Consider the following 19,065-nt stretch of genomic DNA (forward strand, 5'->3'; position numbering starts at 1 on the left):
TCTAGTCACTCGATGCGGGCTCGTTCGACGGCTGCAACCTCGTAGCTAGAGAGGGCGGTTCGTGGCATCTTCCCGCGAGATCCGGTTACGTTCTATTCGGAAAACGCGGCCGTACGATTTCGTCAAACGCTTGCTGGGAATACGGTCAGTCATCCGCTAGGCGTGTACCCCTATATACATGCCGATTATGTAAGAGCTTAGGGGTCAAATGATTCTTCTATTATTTCAGCTAGAAGACAGTGGGCAGTAGTTGTACTAAGGCAAAACGCTACCGTTCGATAGAAGACCGAGGGCTTGATTGTGTCATTTCTATTACTAGCACAACTGAAGCTGCGTATGTACACGTTGTGATAGCCTTTCAACCAGGTTTACTCTAGATTAACTGATTGAACAGATTGAAATGCCACTGATTCTGATATCGGCAAAAGCGCACATAATATAGGTTGATTAATATTACAATGTCAGCCCGACCAAAATGGAATAATAACCCATGATCAGAAACCGAACAACATTGAGCCCGACCGTCGTATAAATGGGCATAGCCGGTTCCCATGCATTCACAGTTTTATTATTACAAATGAATAGTACATATTTGTTTATACCTTTCTAGTTTAATTCCTGCCTTTATATGGATTTGTTGCGAGAGCTTCCGGAGTTCGAAGGATCCTCTATCAAACTCGGGAAATGGTTTTTGTTTGTTAGACGGATATAGCGGGAGCCTTGGAGATAGACGACTTTCTTTATCTAGCATTAATGAATGGGCCAATTTTACATTAGTGTGGTATTGGATACTTGAGGCAATTCTCTCTAAAACCCAGGAGCGTTTATTAGAAACTACACGCGTATTGTTTATCTCCTTGTCTACGCATGCGTAAATTACATGAAATTTTATAGTAAAAAAATTGTCCTATGGTAAATAGAAACAAACGAGAAAAAAATGTTAAAGTTGGTTATATTTAAACATGTAAAGAAGTACAACGAAAGCTTAGTCGTAAAGAGAGACGTTAATGTAATATTGGTGGGCGAAAAGTTGCTTAAGGATTAGTTCGATCGTGTTTATATCAAGAAGTAGCTCCGGTAAGCGAATCATGATCGCGGCGAAAACAATGGCACGCTCTGAAAAATCTAAGTATATTCAATACGCTCATAATAATAAAAAGATAAATCTATTTGTGAGAAAACAGTCCTGTTGGTCAAATAACACATTTTCCGATGATTCGAGTTTTACGTCTGGTACTGCGTCAAGCACCGCAATAACAATAATCGTTTATGTAATAGTGCAGATATTTATAACGGGACGCCGTACTAGATAAATTCTCACCGTTAAACAACTGTGCCACGTTATGTTTTCTTTTTGCAAAAAAAGAAATGCTGAGAAATATATCTCACTAGACACGGTTGACTTATAAGGTATCATTATAAGGACAATGTCGTGTTGTCACTCGCGTCAACATGCATGCATTATTTTTTTTATGAGTAACTAACCGACCGTTCAGCCGTGAATGCATGGAGAAGGTCGCAAGAAGAGACCACTAAAATGACAAATTCGATCACCGGTACCCACTTCAATCGGGTATATCATACGAGAATATATGTATAATAAATATATCACAATTTGTGTGTATTAAGGGAAACATATTATGTAGAGCAAATTCGTGTAAGTACTGCGATGTGGACGGCTAGAGGAACAATCAGTTGAAAGAGGCCAAGGGGTTACTGATATAAGTCCTATTAGCTTCGTATATAACACAGCATATGGTAAGAGAGGAGAGTTTAAAATCTAAAATTTAATTTTAAGAAAATGCCGCACAGTATACCCATTTAGATAGAGAAATCTTTAGAGCTTTGCATACCAAAAGCACAAGTACAAAAGGCCTCGAAGGGTCTAATTAAAAAATGATCCTTCAAAAGCAAGAGTTCTGCGCGGGCAGTACGGGGGTGAAAAATGTGCTGACAGCCTTTCTAATAAAAAAAAAACATTTTTCACAGACTTTTCTTCGTGACGCTGGGAAATATTTGTGACTTCACACTTATCTTCTCATTAGGGAGTTTTCTTGGGTATCTCGGTTGGATTTTCGACATTTTGCCCTTTTTCAGGTCGCATACGTTTCAAACTTCAATCTCGCATGAACAGGAGTCGTCTAGAATAAGCAGTATAATGGTGGTGCAAATCGTGATTAGCTGCCACCGGCCGTAGAGGCTCTGACAACTCGGATACTCTGCAGGCCATCTGTAATATGCCTTTCATATATGAAAACAACGTTTTTCGTAATCAGTTCAGATATGTAAATGGGGTTCCGGAGTATTGCCTATACCCAGTTCCCAAGAGCTATTTTGCAAAAAAGTAACTGATTCTCATTATGTACATGATTTACTGCAGAATCAACAGCGTAAACCTAACATTTATAAATATTTTCTTGCTTAATTAACTCTTGTTACAATAGAGCTCTTGCTGTTTAGACCAATGATTTAGATTTGTTTGACTTCGCCCACTTTATAAAATCGTTATTGCATTACCATCATAAACACGAAACTGTATTTCAAACAAAGGAAAACAAGGAAGAGTATTTGACGCGATACCATAATGCCATATCTTTATTGGGTTATTAAAAAAGCTATTTGCCGTCTTTCTAGCTAGCTGGCTCTAAAGTTAAATATCTTAAGTAATAAGAGACCCATTGGGTTGGCATTTGAAGGCTGCAATTTGACTGAGGTAGATACGCTAAGTGACGGAATGCCTTTATTCGGACATATAAAAGAACACCTCGGGTATATAACTATTTTATTAGAATAAAAATACGAATGGTGTCCATGCCTATGAAATTTGTTCTGTTTATGATCAAGATGCATTATGTAAAGAAATGGCCCAAATACAGTTCCATTCTTTTTATTCTAAAAATTTCTCTCGTAGTAGTGGTCGACCAGCTTCGAAAAAAAAAGTTAATGGAAGTATTGTAAATGTTGAGCAAAACCGGCACGTACATAGTCATAATATTGCCACGAAACTTCTAAACCGCTTGAAAAGAGTGAATTAGAAAAAAAACTTGATGTTTGGGTGTCACACGAATTAAGGCTAACGAGTCAACTCAATGGTACTTTCATTTAAGAAACTCCAGAGACGCAATGAAACCGAGGGGCTTCTAAAGCGGCTGATCACGAATAATAAAAACTAGATTACATACGACCATAGTGTGCAAATTAAAAAATGTGCTATGCAATCAGTAGCAAACCGCAGACTGACGTCAAAGAAGATAAAAAGTCAAGAAAATTAACTATTGAAAAATTTATTAACGAAACACAAGACTTGACTGAGATAGTCTACATTATTGCAAGTTTTCACGCGGCTTCTGAAAAATCCGGAAAAGATTGAGAATACTCAATAAGTTTATATTTATACCGCTAAAAGGATCAGGTATCAGAATGGCTTCAGAAGCCATTCTTGATAAACTTGAATATATAGATCGTATTGAAGTGTTCAATCGGATCACTCAGCTAAGCTCGATCAGTTAGTCTTGTTAAGACCTTCTGGAAAACGGCCAAAAAGCTTTTTTGGACTATTTGGCCGTTTTGTACCCTTGCATTTTTGAGACTTGAGCCCACCAACAGTCCAGAATTGAATGTCTCTGGAATTTTTGCCTTTAGCTTACCCTGGACAAGATTGCCTAGTACAGGATTGCTATTTAAAGGTTAGTTGCGGATCAAAGTGTGAATATTTTGAAAGTGATTAGTAAGTGGTTTACATTCCGAAATGAACCTGCAATCGCGGTAGATGGTGGGGATACTGAGTAAACATGACCGTGAGATATAGGACTTCGAAAGTGCAAGGTATTTTCGCCGAAATATTTGTTTTTGCTTAGAAAGAGCTTACTTGAATAATTTGGAATATAGAAGTACCGTCTTGTACACCGTAAATCTTGATGAAAAGTCAAGTTTCAAACTTAGAGAAGCTTGCAATCCTCAAGTTTGTCACACTTCTACCATATCCACTTAGGAGAACGCAAACAGTTGTTTAAATTCTAATCAGCAGGCAACAAATGTTCATAGGAAATGTTCTTCCTGCGCTATAAAAAGATGAAATATGCTTCCTTTATTTAATATTCGGATTATCTCGCACAGAATCTATTTTAATATAAAGCTATCAAAGTGATTAAAGTTTTCCTAAAGAGTCGACCTTAAATTTGTTGGAATCATGTGTTAGGGTAGCTATGGCTGCTATAACCCGCAAGGGTATATCAGGTAGCTTATGGCTATCTGCAGGACTGCTAAACGACGATCACGCACGGGTTCAGCATCGTCTGCTCTAAGGCTCTTTTCCTAAATCGATAGCAAAACGGATGCATTAAAAGATCGCTGAATTAGTAGATTTAAGATAAGATTTATTGAATCATTGTGAAAATAGCAACAAGACTAATCACATGACTCGTTTCGCGTCAAAAACGAATAGATTAGATCTGAGGTTAGTTCTAAATAATCGTATGATGAAGATGTCATGACGAAGCACTAAGACTATACGATCGTACGTACATTACGATTGCATCTTCCCACTTAGCCGTTTTTTTTTTTTGTTTGTCTTTCATATCGGAAACGCTTTAAATACTGTAGGTATAAACTACATTTTTTTTTTAACAATGTAGTGCTGCTAAGCAATTCAGATGATGTCAACCACGGGAAATCAAAAGAAGGATACTACTGGTCACGTTCTTGTCGCGCATTACTTAACTGAATTAATCTTGTATATTGAGATGTTAAAAAGGTACCGACAAATTTTGAGCCAACGCTGAAACAAATATTTTTTTCACGTTTCAAAATAAAATTGCCAAACTGAATATGTGCCAACTCGATCGTTGGTTGATATTCTTTCATTTTTTTTTGGTACCTTAATAAAATCCCATTATTTTAAAAGTTCTATGATTTTTTAATTGAAACATCGTAACAATCAAGCGAGTTCTACAGAGACCAGAACGAAGGATAGTTTTATGATCAGATTCTTTCAGTTTTTGCTGGGTGATTAAATACATATGTGGTCGGACGAAGATGCCTTTTCTGTTCATTGGTTGTGGTCGATTTTTCCAGAGACTTCTTGTAATTTTATTTTTAGCCGTTGACAATAGAGATTCAAGTCTGTTCTTTTTCCCGTCTCAGTGTCGATTTTGTTAAAGATTTTTTATTTGCGCATTATTGTCTCTTCACTGTTTGTGGTCAACAGCTTTAGAAACGCCTCAGTCTTTTGGGCTTCGGTAAAATTTCTCAGGTGAAAATGCCATTGGGTTAACTATTTAGCGTCAATTCATGTGGCGCCCAAACATTGAGCTTTTTTTTGGCAGCGTGCTCTCTTCAAATGGTTTGAAACTGTTTGGAAATAGAAAATAATAAGTTCCCATGACTACTTACATGGTGATGTTGCTCAACCTTTAACCAATAACTTTATCACCTTCTTCCATATTTGATCGACCGCTACGAGGAACATGTTTCACACAGAAATTTCCAGAGTAAAAGCGACAAAATTATCGTTGGGCCATTTCTTCTGATAACGCATCTACCAATAATTTTTTATATTCCTGTACGACCTTTGTGTCATTATCATAGTAGACTTGTAAAATATAAAAATATTTTGCAGATATTTCATTAATCTTCCAGGCATCCTACTATCTATCGCCTGCCATAGTTAGGAACAGGTGGTAATCTAGGTTCAAATCCGGGCGTTAACACGGTTTGCTTCGTGTCTGAAGCTAGCCATTTTAAGTAATATTTAGCAAATCAAATATCGGACGTGTTGCACGGAAAATATGATTTGAATTGCACTAAGAAACATTCATAATCGCCTCCTTAATTAATAAGCCAGAATTTCATTTATTAAGGAGGGCTAATGTAATATTCACTAAAGTATCATCACTGCCAATACTAACAGCAACGGCATGTCATCGTTATATCAACCCCATCATCGATGGCCCCTGTCGATGGGTTCTCGCTTTCTAAGAGCAAGCTAATCCACTTCCCACTCATTTCTTTTCTATCGCCATCGTTGCAGTTGTCACGACCATCGTCGCCGTCCCCAGCCGACGACTCAAGTGCAAAGTCTTCCCAAAAAAACTTAAGTGCGCACGATACACCACCATCTGAAACTGACAGATAGCCTTAGACCTGATCCGAGCGAACAGAGGTTAACTAAAGGGCCTCACCCCGTATGACGCGAGTATTCATGCTCGTGCCTTAGCGGGAATAGTCCTAGCGAAAAATCGAAGGTAGAGAAACCCATAGAAAAAGCGAGAATATGATTCAAAGCTGGTAGCTACTCGTGATGATGATGGTCGAAACCACGATAGTAATGCTGATGACAAAGCATCGAGCACGATATAGTGCAGAGAGAGAGAGAGCGTAAAATGGGGGAAGTAGCGTTGTGTTTGTATGGAATGAGTGACGGATAAGTGGAGAAAGGCCTCTCATCAGCGGGAAATGACTGCGAAATTGGAGAGAAATGGGGCATACGAGACCACTTACGAGCGATCAGGCGTATCAGCGGCGCATGGAGGCTCAAGTACAGTCACCACTTATTGCACTCACTCAGTTACTCACTCTACTAGTCAGAATGAAGCAGGGAGTTGCGACGCAGCAGGCGAGTGACACGCGCGTTGTGGGTCACACCTCTGTCTATACGCGTCTATTTCAACGGCTGAAACCTACTGCTAGTTGCCATTAGCATTGCGTTGCTGGAAGAGGGCACTAGTTCTGCTTCACCCGTATTCGAGTACAGCAGAACATCACCAAAGATGCCTATGGCGCATTTGACCCTCCTGAGATGTGTCGAACAGATAGAATGTTCGCTATGCTGTTGGTGTTTTGGCCTTCACCCGTTGCTTTCGTTGGTGAGATTGTTTTCGGTATTTGCTTTCGGGATCATCATCATCTTCATCGAACGGAGCATGTCAGGGAGGAGAGAAAGTAAGTAAGCCGTTGGTCAATGCTATCTAAGTCCGACTGATTGCCTCTAGCAATCGTGACCGGTGATGCTATCCACAAGCACAGCGGAGTATAGGCATTAGTTTTAGCACACGGTATAGCGTCTATGCCATAGGTAACAGCAGCACTAGGTGTATTGTGCATATGTGCATCTATATTTGTACTAGAAGTCTATAGGGATACACATTGGTATTTAGAACCACTTCTAGTCATTGGGTACAATGGATTTTTTCGCTTGCATTTGTTTGCATGCGTATTTTTCACCATAGTAGGCATTGGGGACGAGGTTGGCATAAGCTTCGTAAGGGCGTCTTACGATTAGAGCGCCATTGGAAGCAGGAGGACCTACCGAGAAATAACGCGGGTTGAGATATCACGCCCACCAACGCGAGTGTACTGGAAGCATGTGCGTTTGCAGTCGGTAACGCACATATCGCTTGGCTAGCCACTAGGTAGCCCATTAATGCTGCGTGGTGCTAAAGAACAAGCTGGCGAGCGAAAAGCAATTTCATCCTCGAAGCTGTCCATGTATGGGAAAAAGAAAGAATGGGTATGTGTCGATGTGTCAACTCAAGTGTAAGTGTTTCTAATGAGTTTTGCACAAAAACAGAAAGACAAGGGGCACGCAAGCCACGGGCCCAAGTCGGGAATGGGACAGGAATTTGTCTTCAGAGGCAAGCCCTATTCAGGTCTGCTGAAGCCGCTGCGTGAGCAACTTCGAGTCCGCGAGGTGCAGAGGTAAGAGCAAATCTATTATAGATACAGCGCGCGGTGTTTAACCATCCAGTGAATGCGCCGCTGGATCGCCTACAGGCGATGTTGAGTCATCCGGACTCACTCCGACCACACGCACAGTCGCGCACACAGAAGGAATGAACATTGTTGGCTTCAAAGCCAGGGATGTGCTGTTTGCATCTTTAGAGCTATAGCACATAGGAGATTTGTATATCGGCGAATTTTACCGATATTTAAATAGGGTCGAGGCTGGCCATCTCAAGAATAAACAGCTTATTGCCGACTTGGTTTGTACCTGTCCTGAAGGACACTACAGGAAAACAACGTAAAACAACCGAAGAAGAACGACAGCAAGCAGAACAGGTATGTACGAAGGTAGTACCTGATGCATTGAGGAAGCATTGCAAGAGTGAGAAGCGGACTGTTTCATAGTTTATTTTGCCTTTTGATTAAATTTTGTAATAGTATAATACTAGATTGCTTTTTGACAGTGGCCAGATGACATAAAATGCAAACGTTTGCTTTTAGCTACATCGCTGCTTACTTACCTTGTTTGATGATAAATATATTCAACCCTTTTCTTCATCTATTTTAACCGATGTTTCGCTAAAGCTGTCTTGCAGAATAAAAGGACCATCATGTAGAAGCAGCCTTGCCGAACACTAACTACAAAAATGCACTAAGCAGCACAAATTAGATTGATACTATTTTTCTTAGTAAAACCAATGGATCCAAATATATGCTCGAAATTAGTGTACATTGCATAACTTGAACACTACGTATTAAATGTTAACGTGTTAAGTCGAACTGATTTATATGAAACCCCATAAAAAGAGCGTACTAAAGGAATGCGACACATCATATATATATATATATATCTTTTCGAAGAGTTGGCGAATACCCGGCCTCATATGTAAACATTTGTCACGACATCAGATTTTTTAGCTACAAAAAAACCATTCCGTTCGCACTCCTCTTTGTCCCTGATCCTGAGTCACTATTTGCTTTAATTAACTACTTCAATAATATTATATTTTAGTTTACTGTCACTATCTGTAGTTGATCATGTGTTTTGAAGGCACGCTAAAAAGGACTCTTTCTTCAACAGAAGACACGGTGAAGCTGTGTCGCGTATCATAATATTCATTAGCTTATGTAAATAGGAAGAAGGTTGCGTTAGACATATTGTTATTCTAACTAATTTAATGTGCATTAGACAAGGATATAATTTTGTTTCCATATATACATGACGTTTATATACCAATGTGGTTCTTGGTAGGTGCTACGAGCGTAAGAAATTATCAGATCTTGGGCCCAAGCTCAATGCCGTATTACTATGTTATGAAACGCTTAATACATCTTTGTTGTAATGTAGACAATAGGAGCCGTGATTATTGGCTGAAGCAAGCGAATGTGGCGTATATGCTACGAAAGGCAGAATGACTATTTGTCCTAATATGAAGGCTTGTGTATGATTAAACTCAACGAATTAGAACATGGGAACTTGCTTTATCGACGTCTCTGCGTAGTATAGAACGAAACATATTTAGACTTATCTAGTCTTCTATTATCTATAACCTTCTGTTACTTGACTCTTATATAAAATAAAAATCGAGTAACAGATAAAAACAAAGGACATTAATTAGCCCCTTGCGCCCATATTCTTCTAACGGTATTTAGTTTGTGTTACCTCTACCAGCAGATGTGCCCCCCATCTCAACGACTCTACAGGAGCACAATGTGAGCTATGAATAAAGTAAACTATATCGTTGATCTATCATCAGCTCAATGATGGCATAGGATGCACTGAAGATAGCTATCGTATTTTGACCTGAATAAACCACAACGAACTACGCGATAATATTTACTCAATCGACTTTGGTCCACTAACCATCGTCGTCTTCAACTCCCACTTAGAATCATTAAGGGGCCGCGGCACAAAAAGTAAACGTCTTTAGGTGAACCCAATCTTAGGCAAAGAGAAAACCCATTACATTTTTTTATCTCATTATTTAGTGAAAACCAAAGATGTTGTCGTTGCCTTCATAATGACTGAGTCTGTTTGCTAACCATGTAAGTTACCAACTTAATTATCATGGTTAGAGGCATCGCATTGTTATTCTAAAGCTTACTCAGCCGTATCTTGTAACATGGTCTGCGTCTTTTTTGCACTGCCAAACTCATGCTATCTGTCTACGAATATGTATTGATCACTCTGTTACTGCGTGCAGTGGCCTGTCGCAGGTCTGTCGATAACGAATAGGCGGCCTTTTCACAAACGACATTAGACATCTGATGGTTCTGACACTCTCTCCAATCCCTCTGACCTGGAAAGCGACGCCAACGATTCAAAACTACAATCGCTTGTTGATCTGTTTCCGTTCGCCCACGGGCCACCATTTGTAGACCACTACTGACTGACCAAGAAAAACCCTCATCTATATAGTTGGAAAGTATTTTTATCGATGTGAAACGGCTTAGTGCTTTTTAGGGATTACTTTATGAATAGTCATTTCTATTTCATTGAACTATTTTCTTAAACGTAGGCGACCACGGCCGAATTAACGAAGTTCTAGCGCAATCCTATGGTTAAAAACGCGTTCGTATAGCTTGTCTGAACTGTCGCATTTTGTATTTCTAGACCACCGTATCCTCGCTCAGTTGACTTGCTGTATTCTATCTCACATCTTACAGCAGAGGGTTTTAAAAATATCTAGTTATTGCGGTCAATGCATTTGTGTTTACGACATTAATTGGACGAGACATAGATCGACAAACCCAATTACCGAACGAGTATCTGGTGCAATTTTGTCCCATGGGTTTGTAAGCTTATCCGTCCGAAGTGTTGTGAACGTAGAGAAGATATTGAGGCTTCGTCAAGGCCGTGCCGCAGCCTTCTTCAGCTGTTTGTCTGAACTTAGGACGTCTCTTTTTGCAAGAAGATAAACATTTCGATATTTGAGTATTCTTATAGTATCGGAAATGTTATGGGATGTTTTGGAAAATTGTTCAAAGGTTCTTCGAGAACTATCGTTCATTTGAGAAGGGCAAGTACAGGTTCTGACTGTAGAGACAGATCGGACCATGCAGAGAGAATCCGGTATATACGAGACGATTGCAGGTGATCAGTGCATCATTTTCACAAGACACATCGTTCCACGACCATGGACTGCAAAAGTATGACATGTTTCGCGTTAAACCCGAAGGGGAAATATGTAACCATTAAGGCCTTTATCTTGTACTGTCGAAGGCTTATTATGGAGAACTGTATAATACAATATATTCGTTTTCATGTTAACTAATGCACAAGGCCAGCTGCTCTATTGACGAGCAGCGACGTAGAATAATACATTGCGTCCTATTATACGAAACTGCGACGAAATTGGAACGATGCAAACAACTGACTTCTCAACTAACGTACTCGAATTGAATAGGAATAGCTTTCTCGATCCCTTATTGCCTTTTCTGTTCTAATGGTCAACGGTCGCTGTTAATAATAACAATAATAAACATGAAGTTTATGCGATAAGGCTAAATGTCCATACACACATTCATATCGAGTGTGCTCAAAAGGAATTTGTCTTTCAGTAGCTAGCGTACGCCATTTACGTGTAACTAAACCGCAAAGCGTTTACCGTTATTACAAACAAACCAGGCATCAGTACGCAGGTACTTCAATTGTCCTAGACGTGCTTCACCGTAGAAATAGTTTCCTGTGGCATCGATAACGTACTGCTGATTTTTTGCAAAACAAATGTATTCTAAAAGTCTAGTCTATGCTCATTATAACGCTCCGATAAAGGCGACTCTTGTAGATGAATGGGCGAGCACCACAGGGGTATGCAGCCAATCTTGACCCCACAGACAAGTATTACAAACAAAGAAATATCGAACCGTAAAGTGAACAGCTGCGTCGGTATGCTCATCAGGAAAAACATTTTCGACCCAAAGTTAGCATACTGAAGCATAACAGTAGCGACAGGAATACGTCAGGGATGAAGATGTAACGATTTAACCGTATGCTACCGTCGTGCGACAGACGGCTTCGAAATAATTTGATTTTTACGATTTTCTTCTAAAACTATGATAGGAAATGTATTAAATATGCTTTTTGAAATTATCGCTCAATTTATTACCCCTATGCTGCTGACTGGCCCAACTTTTAATTAATTTACTGTGTTAACAGGCATTGACGAGAATCGGCAACAGCTGGTAGCAATAGCTACCGCGTCGGCCCTCGTAGTACCACAATACAGACGTTTCATTGACGTGAAGTCGTGCTAACGAGTTACTGACTTCAAACATAACGACAAGGACAAGAAAATCAATCGACGCGGGGACTGGTCGGGAAATTACCATCGACATACTTGTACCTATTTCAAACTGATTTGCAAGTTCTCTTTTAAACAACTTGGAGAGAGAAAGAGGCTAATCGATAATCGGAGCCGCGTCGTGAGATATGCGATCGTTAGCTCTGTATTTGAGATGGTAGGCAGAAAACTCTTATGTACATAATTTAGAAATAAACGGGCCGCGCTCATGCTAATGACGTTAGTGCATCCTAAACGTCGATTAAGTACCGAAGGCTCACTTACACCTTTACTTCGATACGCTTATAGCCCAAACGTTGCTTATCTTTGGACTTGCCTAAATACTGCGGAAAGCAGTACTCCAAATTTAAAGATCCCCCGTAGATATAAGCTATTGTTTATCATTTGTTTTTACTACAATATGTACATAGCTGTGAAAGGTGCTAACGTTTACAGACATACCGTCGGTCGAAAAAGCAGCGCTGCTCAACAGTCAACACAACTTCAAGGTGTACTCTATATGACGGAGACACTTGACTTTTGGGACACAGTATTTCGAAAACTATACTTAAATTAACTAACCGTAACCTCAAGCGCTCTCCATGCAGCATAGAGACGAAATCACAGACTACTGCGCTTTTGTAGACATAACCAATAAATTAATGTTTCAGTAAAGGTTAAGCCAGTAGTTCCAATAGCAGATCCTTAGTTATTTCAGGCTCCCTCAAAAGAACTACTGGACTATACGCGCGATCGTCTCACTTTTACGGACTTGTTCTTGATTTAAACACAGCCAAACCCAACAATCGTCTGTTTCACTGTAGGTAGTGCAGCCTCTAACTAAGATTTATCTTATCTGCGAACGAATTTGAGTTTAATACACGATTTACGTCAAGCGCACAGTTCCCTGACCCGTAAGCAGTGGGAGTCCCGTCTCACTCTTTGCCTTCTTTCGCGCACTTTTCTGGTATGTGGAGGTTGAAGGTGCTCCTTATCTTTAACTGCCCACACCGACCCAGGCAGGTATAACAGGTACGTAGCTGTATGTGAATAACTGGCTGTGTATGGACATATGGGGTTGAGAGTGTGAGTGCTGAACCTGTCTATGTGGGCTGGGTGCTGAAACTACGCGAAGAGTGGCGTGAGCGACGTGGTCTGTTGGTTTATGCGGTGGGGCGAAGGTTGCTTTTTAATTTTTCGAGCCTCAATGATGATGGCGGTTATATACGAACTAGCCGCGAATAACGAACTACGAGTTCACGAAGCCGGCTGGATGATCGCTTTCTGCCCGAGTACAAAAGTGAACCCGTAAACTGGGAGAGCGAAAAAGAGTCTGAAGGAGGGAAAAAGTCCGTTGGATGTATGGCTGCTGCTGCCGCCGCTGTTGCGAATGCCGTGGCAATCGAGGAGTAGATCGAGTCATGGCTTTATGGAGGGAAAGGAGGGATATTCCGTACCTACGGCGCTTACTCGTGTTGGCCATCGTCTGCGTAAAGAAGTACGCGCGCACACATGTGGCAATATTATATATGCACATATACGAATCACATGTATGCATAAAAGCGTCGTAGATAAGTGCAGAGCAGTTCTTCCTTCTAGGAATATGCATACACGGACAGACAGGCGAAGGAGACGACCCGGCCGCCGCTCAATGGAACCTGCACGTGAAGTACGGACGGAAGGGGCAAGAAAGCTAGCCAGGGCAAAACCGACCGAGACATCGGCTTGAGACGCATGAACGCCGGACACGGCCAGGGCAAACACCAGAACTCGCAGTAACTGCGGTAGTATTGGGAGCGGAATGCATTGTGATGTTTCAACAGCGGTAAGCAGTAGGAGTGGTAAGAGCATTTCAAGAAAAGCCCATCCTGCTTTAGAAGAAGACTGGTAACCAGTCATACCCAGCCACGGCGTAAATCTTCATATGCTGCTGATAGTATATGAAGACGGTCAGCACTCAAAGGTACCTATGCTGGGTTTCTACAAACGTCAAGTGGCTTTGCTCTTTATCTTTTCAATGGTACTCTACAGTAGGTATGAGGATCTTCTTAATATTACTCATCTGACGAATTTATGAACAGCGTACCTATTTGTATTGTGTATGCATTTGCGTAAATACATATTTGAAGTTTAGCTATTTGGCTGAATCAGAGATCTGTGTATAGCGTTCTCTGATATGCAATAGGTTCAAATGGACAAACGTAATGGCGCTTCACAACGACCTTCTACGGATGTAGAAAGGAACATATTAAGTTGAACAAATGCTCCGTATTTTTAGGTCTGGTACTTAGCCCGTTAAATTTCGTATTAAATGGCTGGCTTTCAGTATAAAATAAACTGTGCCTTCGCTCCTGTCGAACCTAGACTCAGATATCGCTAACTTCACTAGTGCACCATCATGGGGACCGAAATTAACGTAGTATGATACATTTAGCGCCATAAACTACTAAACGAAACTTGGAAATTGAAAAAAAAACTTTGTTATTTGTCAATAATGTATGCCGATCTTGACATACGCTATAACGATACTACGTTGGCAAGCACGAGAGTATACAATTTGTGTGTTTCCAATAACAATCATTTCGGTTACGTGATACTGGGATATATCCGAATTGCAAAACTTCTGTCCAGGGTACGCACGTAGTGTTTATAATAGAACCACAAACGCGTAAAATTTAGTACCAGCGTAGATGTTAATGAAGTGACCTTTAAAACTGCAGGTGAGCACTTGGACTGCTCGGCAAAGATTAAACCCCATTGAATAGACGAACTCCTCTTGTTCGTTCATTAACTCGCATGATGTTCTTTCTAATTATTACTCGCGATTAGAGCAGCGTAGAATGGGGCAACGCAAATTTAAGCGCTCAATTCAATGGGAGAGTTATGGATGCCAATGAGGAAAAGGGAGGATATAATCCTTCATTATTTAGATCTCAGAAAAATAATTAATCAGACTTTTTGGGGGACGATCCTGTGCAAAAGCAGCCGTCACTACAATGTTCTTTGCCAGGTCTGAGACCACAGCATGAACAACACTACTGCGAAAGCGTGAGATCAAGCGATGAATAATTATCATTCATTACTATATACTATCGTATAGGCTCCGTGGTCATTTTTTCCAAGGCAAGCCATGCAACTGCGAGTGACAGAGGAACGACAGTGCGTAAAAAGGATATCATTGAACTCCAAAAACAGATGAATCTCGCCTCCTTTCTCCGTTTCTTCGGCTCATGCAGTTATACCTACTATTTTTCGCGCAGCGAACGTTAAGCTTCGTCGGACTCTACGAACGACTTTGAGCGGTCAATGCAGTAGAGAGCAAACAGTAAGTTCTACGTCTCAGTTAGGTGTTGATCCAGCTTTTTTCAATGCTAAATTGAAACCCGGTGCTTTATACACCCGGCGATGATTGATTGATATGGTTGGGCAGGTGGGGCGACTTGTTGCTGGGCAAAAGGCTATTTAAATATTAACAAATGTCTTAAATTTATAAGATTTATCTACGCTTATGGTGAGCTCCGGCTAATTAGCAATCGCTTGTCCATGCTCATCTCAGTTCCGCTCGGGTAGCGATGTGAAACGCGTCCAAAATAATGGGCAAAAAGCCCAAGAATTGTAACCGAGCGCGGAATACCATGAACAGACATTTAGACTGAAAACGTATTACCTGTTTGCACGATTGATAGCTTAATGATATCTTTATGGTTTAGAAGCAATCAATGTTCCTGAAGAAAGCAAGTTGTGCATGCAAACGAATATCTGACCTACTGTTTAAATATAACCATCAATAACTTCACGTTTCTCCGTCGTAATAGGGAACAAAAAAGGTGCATTTTTCTCAAACCATGTACACATCGGTATATGGTTTAAAAGTCATCCATTTGGGTAGCGTGAAATTCCCGGAAAGACTTCAAGAGGCCTTTGTATGACATGGCTTACTCATAGCTATGAGAACCTACCGCGATTCATTTTTCCCTCGTGGGTGCTCGTGGGTTGTTCGTCGCCTGCGGGACGTGGGGAAACCCTAAAGAAGAACTAAAAAACCCTAAGAAAAAAAACTGCACAAATACATTGGATGAAGGGCTAGGGGCTCCAGAGGGAGGACGTGTCAATTGTGTAAAAAGACTCTAGCAGATTGTGTGTTTGACTTGAATTCAGTTGGCTTGCATCGAAATCGAGTAGTTGTATTGCACTAGAAGGCCATACAACAAAGAAGGCATTTGTATGCGAAGAGGCAACTCTGTGGGAGGTAAAGAGAGAGCTTCTAGGTCGGTCGGTCGGTCGGTCGGTCGGTCGTTGTCACCATTGCCGTCATGTACTTAAGGAATCTGCTCCATCGGATCGAAAATGACGGCCAAACCAGACCATGTCAGCTCATATGTCATCGCGTTCCGACTTGACGTGGCCTTGCCAGGACACAATGTGCCTTTACACATCGATATATTATATATCTCGTTCCGCCATGTGACGCATTATAGGTTATAGGATATATTCTTATCCAGTTGATACCATAGCCGTTCTTCTTGTCCGCTCTTTCCCCCGTCCTTCTAAGAGGCTCCACAAATAACATCCATTTGGATCTGACGGAGGTGTCAAGAAAACTCCCTGACAATCCTGTGTCACGCTGTGCAAGATGTTTTCTTTTCTATTTCTCTCTCTTATGTGTTCCAGTGTGGCCAACTAATGTGCGTCCAGGTTTGGCTCACCACCTATAAGCATTTGTACGAGAATTCTGTTGGAAAATTTAGCCATAGACGCCTGGTGTAATTGCCTGAGTTTTGAGACCGTTCGTTATCGGCACGAAATTAGCTGAATTAAATAGCTTAAACTTTTCAGTAAATCGCGATTCTACCAATCAATTCCTGAAAGTGCATAGATACACGCACGAGACCTAATTCGTGTAGGCTTGTTGGTATGATTTTTAAAAGAACCCGATACACGGACAGCTGAAACCTCAGCTCTTATGATATTTAATGATACCAAAGTGATATTATTACATAGCAATTTTACCTGTGTGCTTTGTCAGTAAATATATCTATTACTAACCTTGGACAACGGATTTTTGATCGTCAGCTTGCTCGAAATCAATTGTGAACAGAGCGCATAAAAGTACAGACGAGGGTAATACCAAAGTATCTATACGTTTTATTAAATTAAAATCCTACATAATACCACCTTATATGACTTGTGCTATTGAGCTGTTATGGGTGTGATATGAAGCGCTTCAGACAAAAAATTCTAAAGTATACTTTTGTGTGTTTAGAGCAATACGTTTTCTGAATAGTTTTGACGTCTTCGATGATCTGATAAATTGGATTTTTTTTTCGAGTTCCGCCAAAGTCGACTTGGCACAAAACATTCCATACCAAATTCAAAACTAAGCAATGAGAAGGCTATTGAGCAAAAATAGAGAAGCTTGTGCATATTATGTTATTGTGTTTTCACTATGGTGGCGTTTACATTTCCGTCGATGTACTGCCTTACGTCAAACTACGGTCGTTCTCTGTAAAAAAAAAAAAAAAGCTGCTGAATAATTTTAACATATCAGAAGTGATAAGAGGCTAGCGTAGCCACGCCCTGACGTAATTACTCCACGGTTAAGATAAACGATCCTGCTTCGTCTTGCTATCAAACCACGCATAGGTCCCTTAGTATAAGAAAGATACAAATATAATACGACAGTAAGTTTATATATGATGCTATTGAGAAACTGCATTGCCTCCTGAAAGGTTCATTTTGGTTGAATCAACAAGTCACATGGGCTGCATTTAATTAAAAAAAAAACAACTTTTAGATAGACAGCATATACTTCATGAGTGCTGTTTCTGTGACGACCTTATGGGCTAGAAGATTGCTATAGACTAAACGCGACAACTAATATACACGTGATGCTTATTGCTTAATACAGTACATCTGCGTATTGAACCTGAAGTAGAATTGTCGGAATATAAACTATATGAGCAAATACATTGATTTTAAAAACGAATAGTTCTACCGTACTTCCAGCAGACAGGGATGTCTCATTACCATGCATCATGAGAGCGACTAATCGTATTGTAGCTCTAAAGGCATAAGGTTGAAGTTTGCATCAATCTCGTAGACGATGAAAAGGTTTAGGGCTAATTAGTCGTTCAATAACTTAACATGTAAGTTCCGCATCATTCTACAAAAAAATAAATAAAAAAAAAAAACAATTATTTTTGTTTTCCGATAGGATTTAAGCCTCTTTGCGTTAGTAATCATTAACTCCTTAAACGGAGTGAAATAAATGGTCAACCGGATCGGGAAACGGTAGATGTTACATATACATATGTATAATCATTAAAAACGTTCGGTTCTTGGTTTACTCTCAGCTTGGAGTGTTTCACTGCTTCTGGCTTTAAAATTTTATTCGCAAAGCTGCAAAATTTGTATTATATATTATTCCAACCTATGAATTTTTTAACGTACCACCTCATTTTCTATTTCCACGCAGTTATATCGTCACCCTGTCCTTTCTTGCTGTCTCCAGCGCGTGGTTTATCTTCGTTCTGCCGGCGAGTAATTGTAAGCAATTAAAAAGAACACACTCGATCGCAGAGGGGCGCTAGACAACGACAGCGATCGAATAGCGCGGGCGTGGACAGCACTAGGGAAGGGCAAGGAACAACGGAAGAGGGGAAAAAAGAAAAGCTTCCTTGTCGGACGAAGTCAGAGTTGGGGGTTGGAAAGCCAAAGTCTGGACTGTCTCGGATGGTAAGAGACCAGCAGAACCACACTTCTCCTTGTCTCAATGCTTTCTCCTGCTATATATGCATGTGCCATGTCCGTCTTGTGTGGCCGGTAACGACGCAAACTCCGAATAAGAAAATAAGAACCAAAGCGTAAGAAGTGAGCAGAAAGTTTCAAAGAAACAACGAACTGTTCCCTCTCCTGCTTCTAGTCCCCTTCACTTGGCAGTAGAGAAGTACCTCAACCTTAGGGCAAAATGGCACTCGAGCGTCCCACATATAAAAGACGGACACATAGACTTTTCCTCAAGAGCCTGGTGAAACGATGCAATCCCCTTAAATGACTTTTTCCT

At 40.5% G+C, this 19,065-nt stretch overlaps 1 protein-coding gene and 1 long non-coding RNA gene across 3 annotated transcripts in view; one reads left to right on the forward strand and one right to left on the reverse strand.

Moving 5' to 3' along the window:
- The first annotated feature begins 6,539 nt into the window (after positions 1-6,539).
- LOC111272048 (uncharacterized) overlaps positions 6,540-19,065 on the forward strand; it is a 70,758-nt gene continuing 58,232 nt past the window's right edge. Inside the window, exons 1-2 of the long non-coding RNA XR_002687292.2 lie at positions 6,540-6,939; positions 7,227-8,055. This is a non-coding gene — a long non-coding RNA (uncharacterized LOC111272048). The remainder of the gene's footprint in view (positions 6,940-7,226; positions 8,056-19,065) is intronic.
- The window catches only part of LOC111272047 (uncharacterized), a 47,188-nt gene continuing 45,595 nt past the window's right edge, over positions 17,473-19,065 (reverse strand). Inside the window, exon 4 of one of the 2 annotated variants that reach the window (XM_086973145.1) lies at positions 17,473-17,505. In XM_086973145.1, the coding sequence (XP_086829271.1) occupies positions 17,488-17,505 (18 nt within the window). In that variant the 3' untranslated portion in view covers positions 17,473-17,487. The remainder of the gene's footprint in view (positions 17,506-19,065) is intronic. The other variant, XR_002687288.2, reaches the window with a different exon arrangement.

This window comes from Varroa jacobsoni, unplaced genomic scaffold, assembly GCF_002532875.2.
Source record: "Varroa jacobsoni isolate VJ856 unplaced genomic scaffold, vjacob_1.0 contig01482, whole genome shotgun sequence".
In the NCBI taxonomy this organism is placed as follows: domain Eukaryota; kingdom Metazoa; phylum Arthropoda; class Arachnida; order Mesostigmata; family Varroidae; genus Varroa; species Varroa jacobsoni.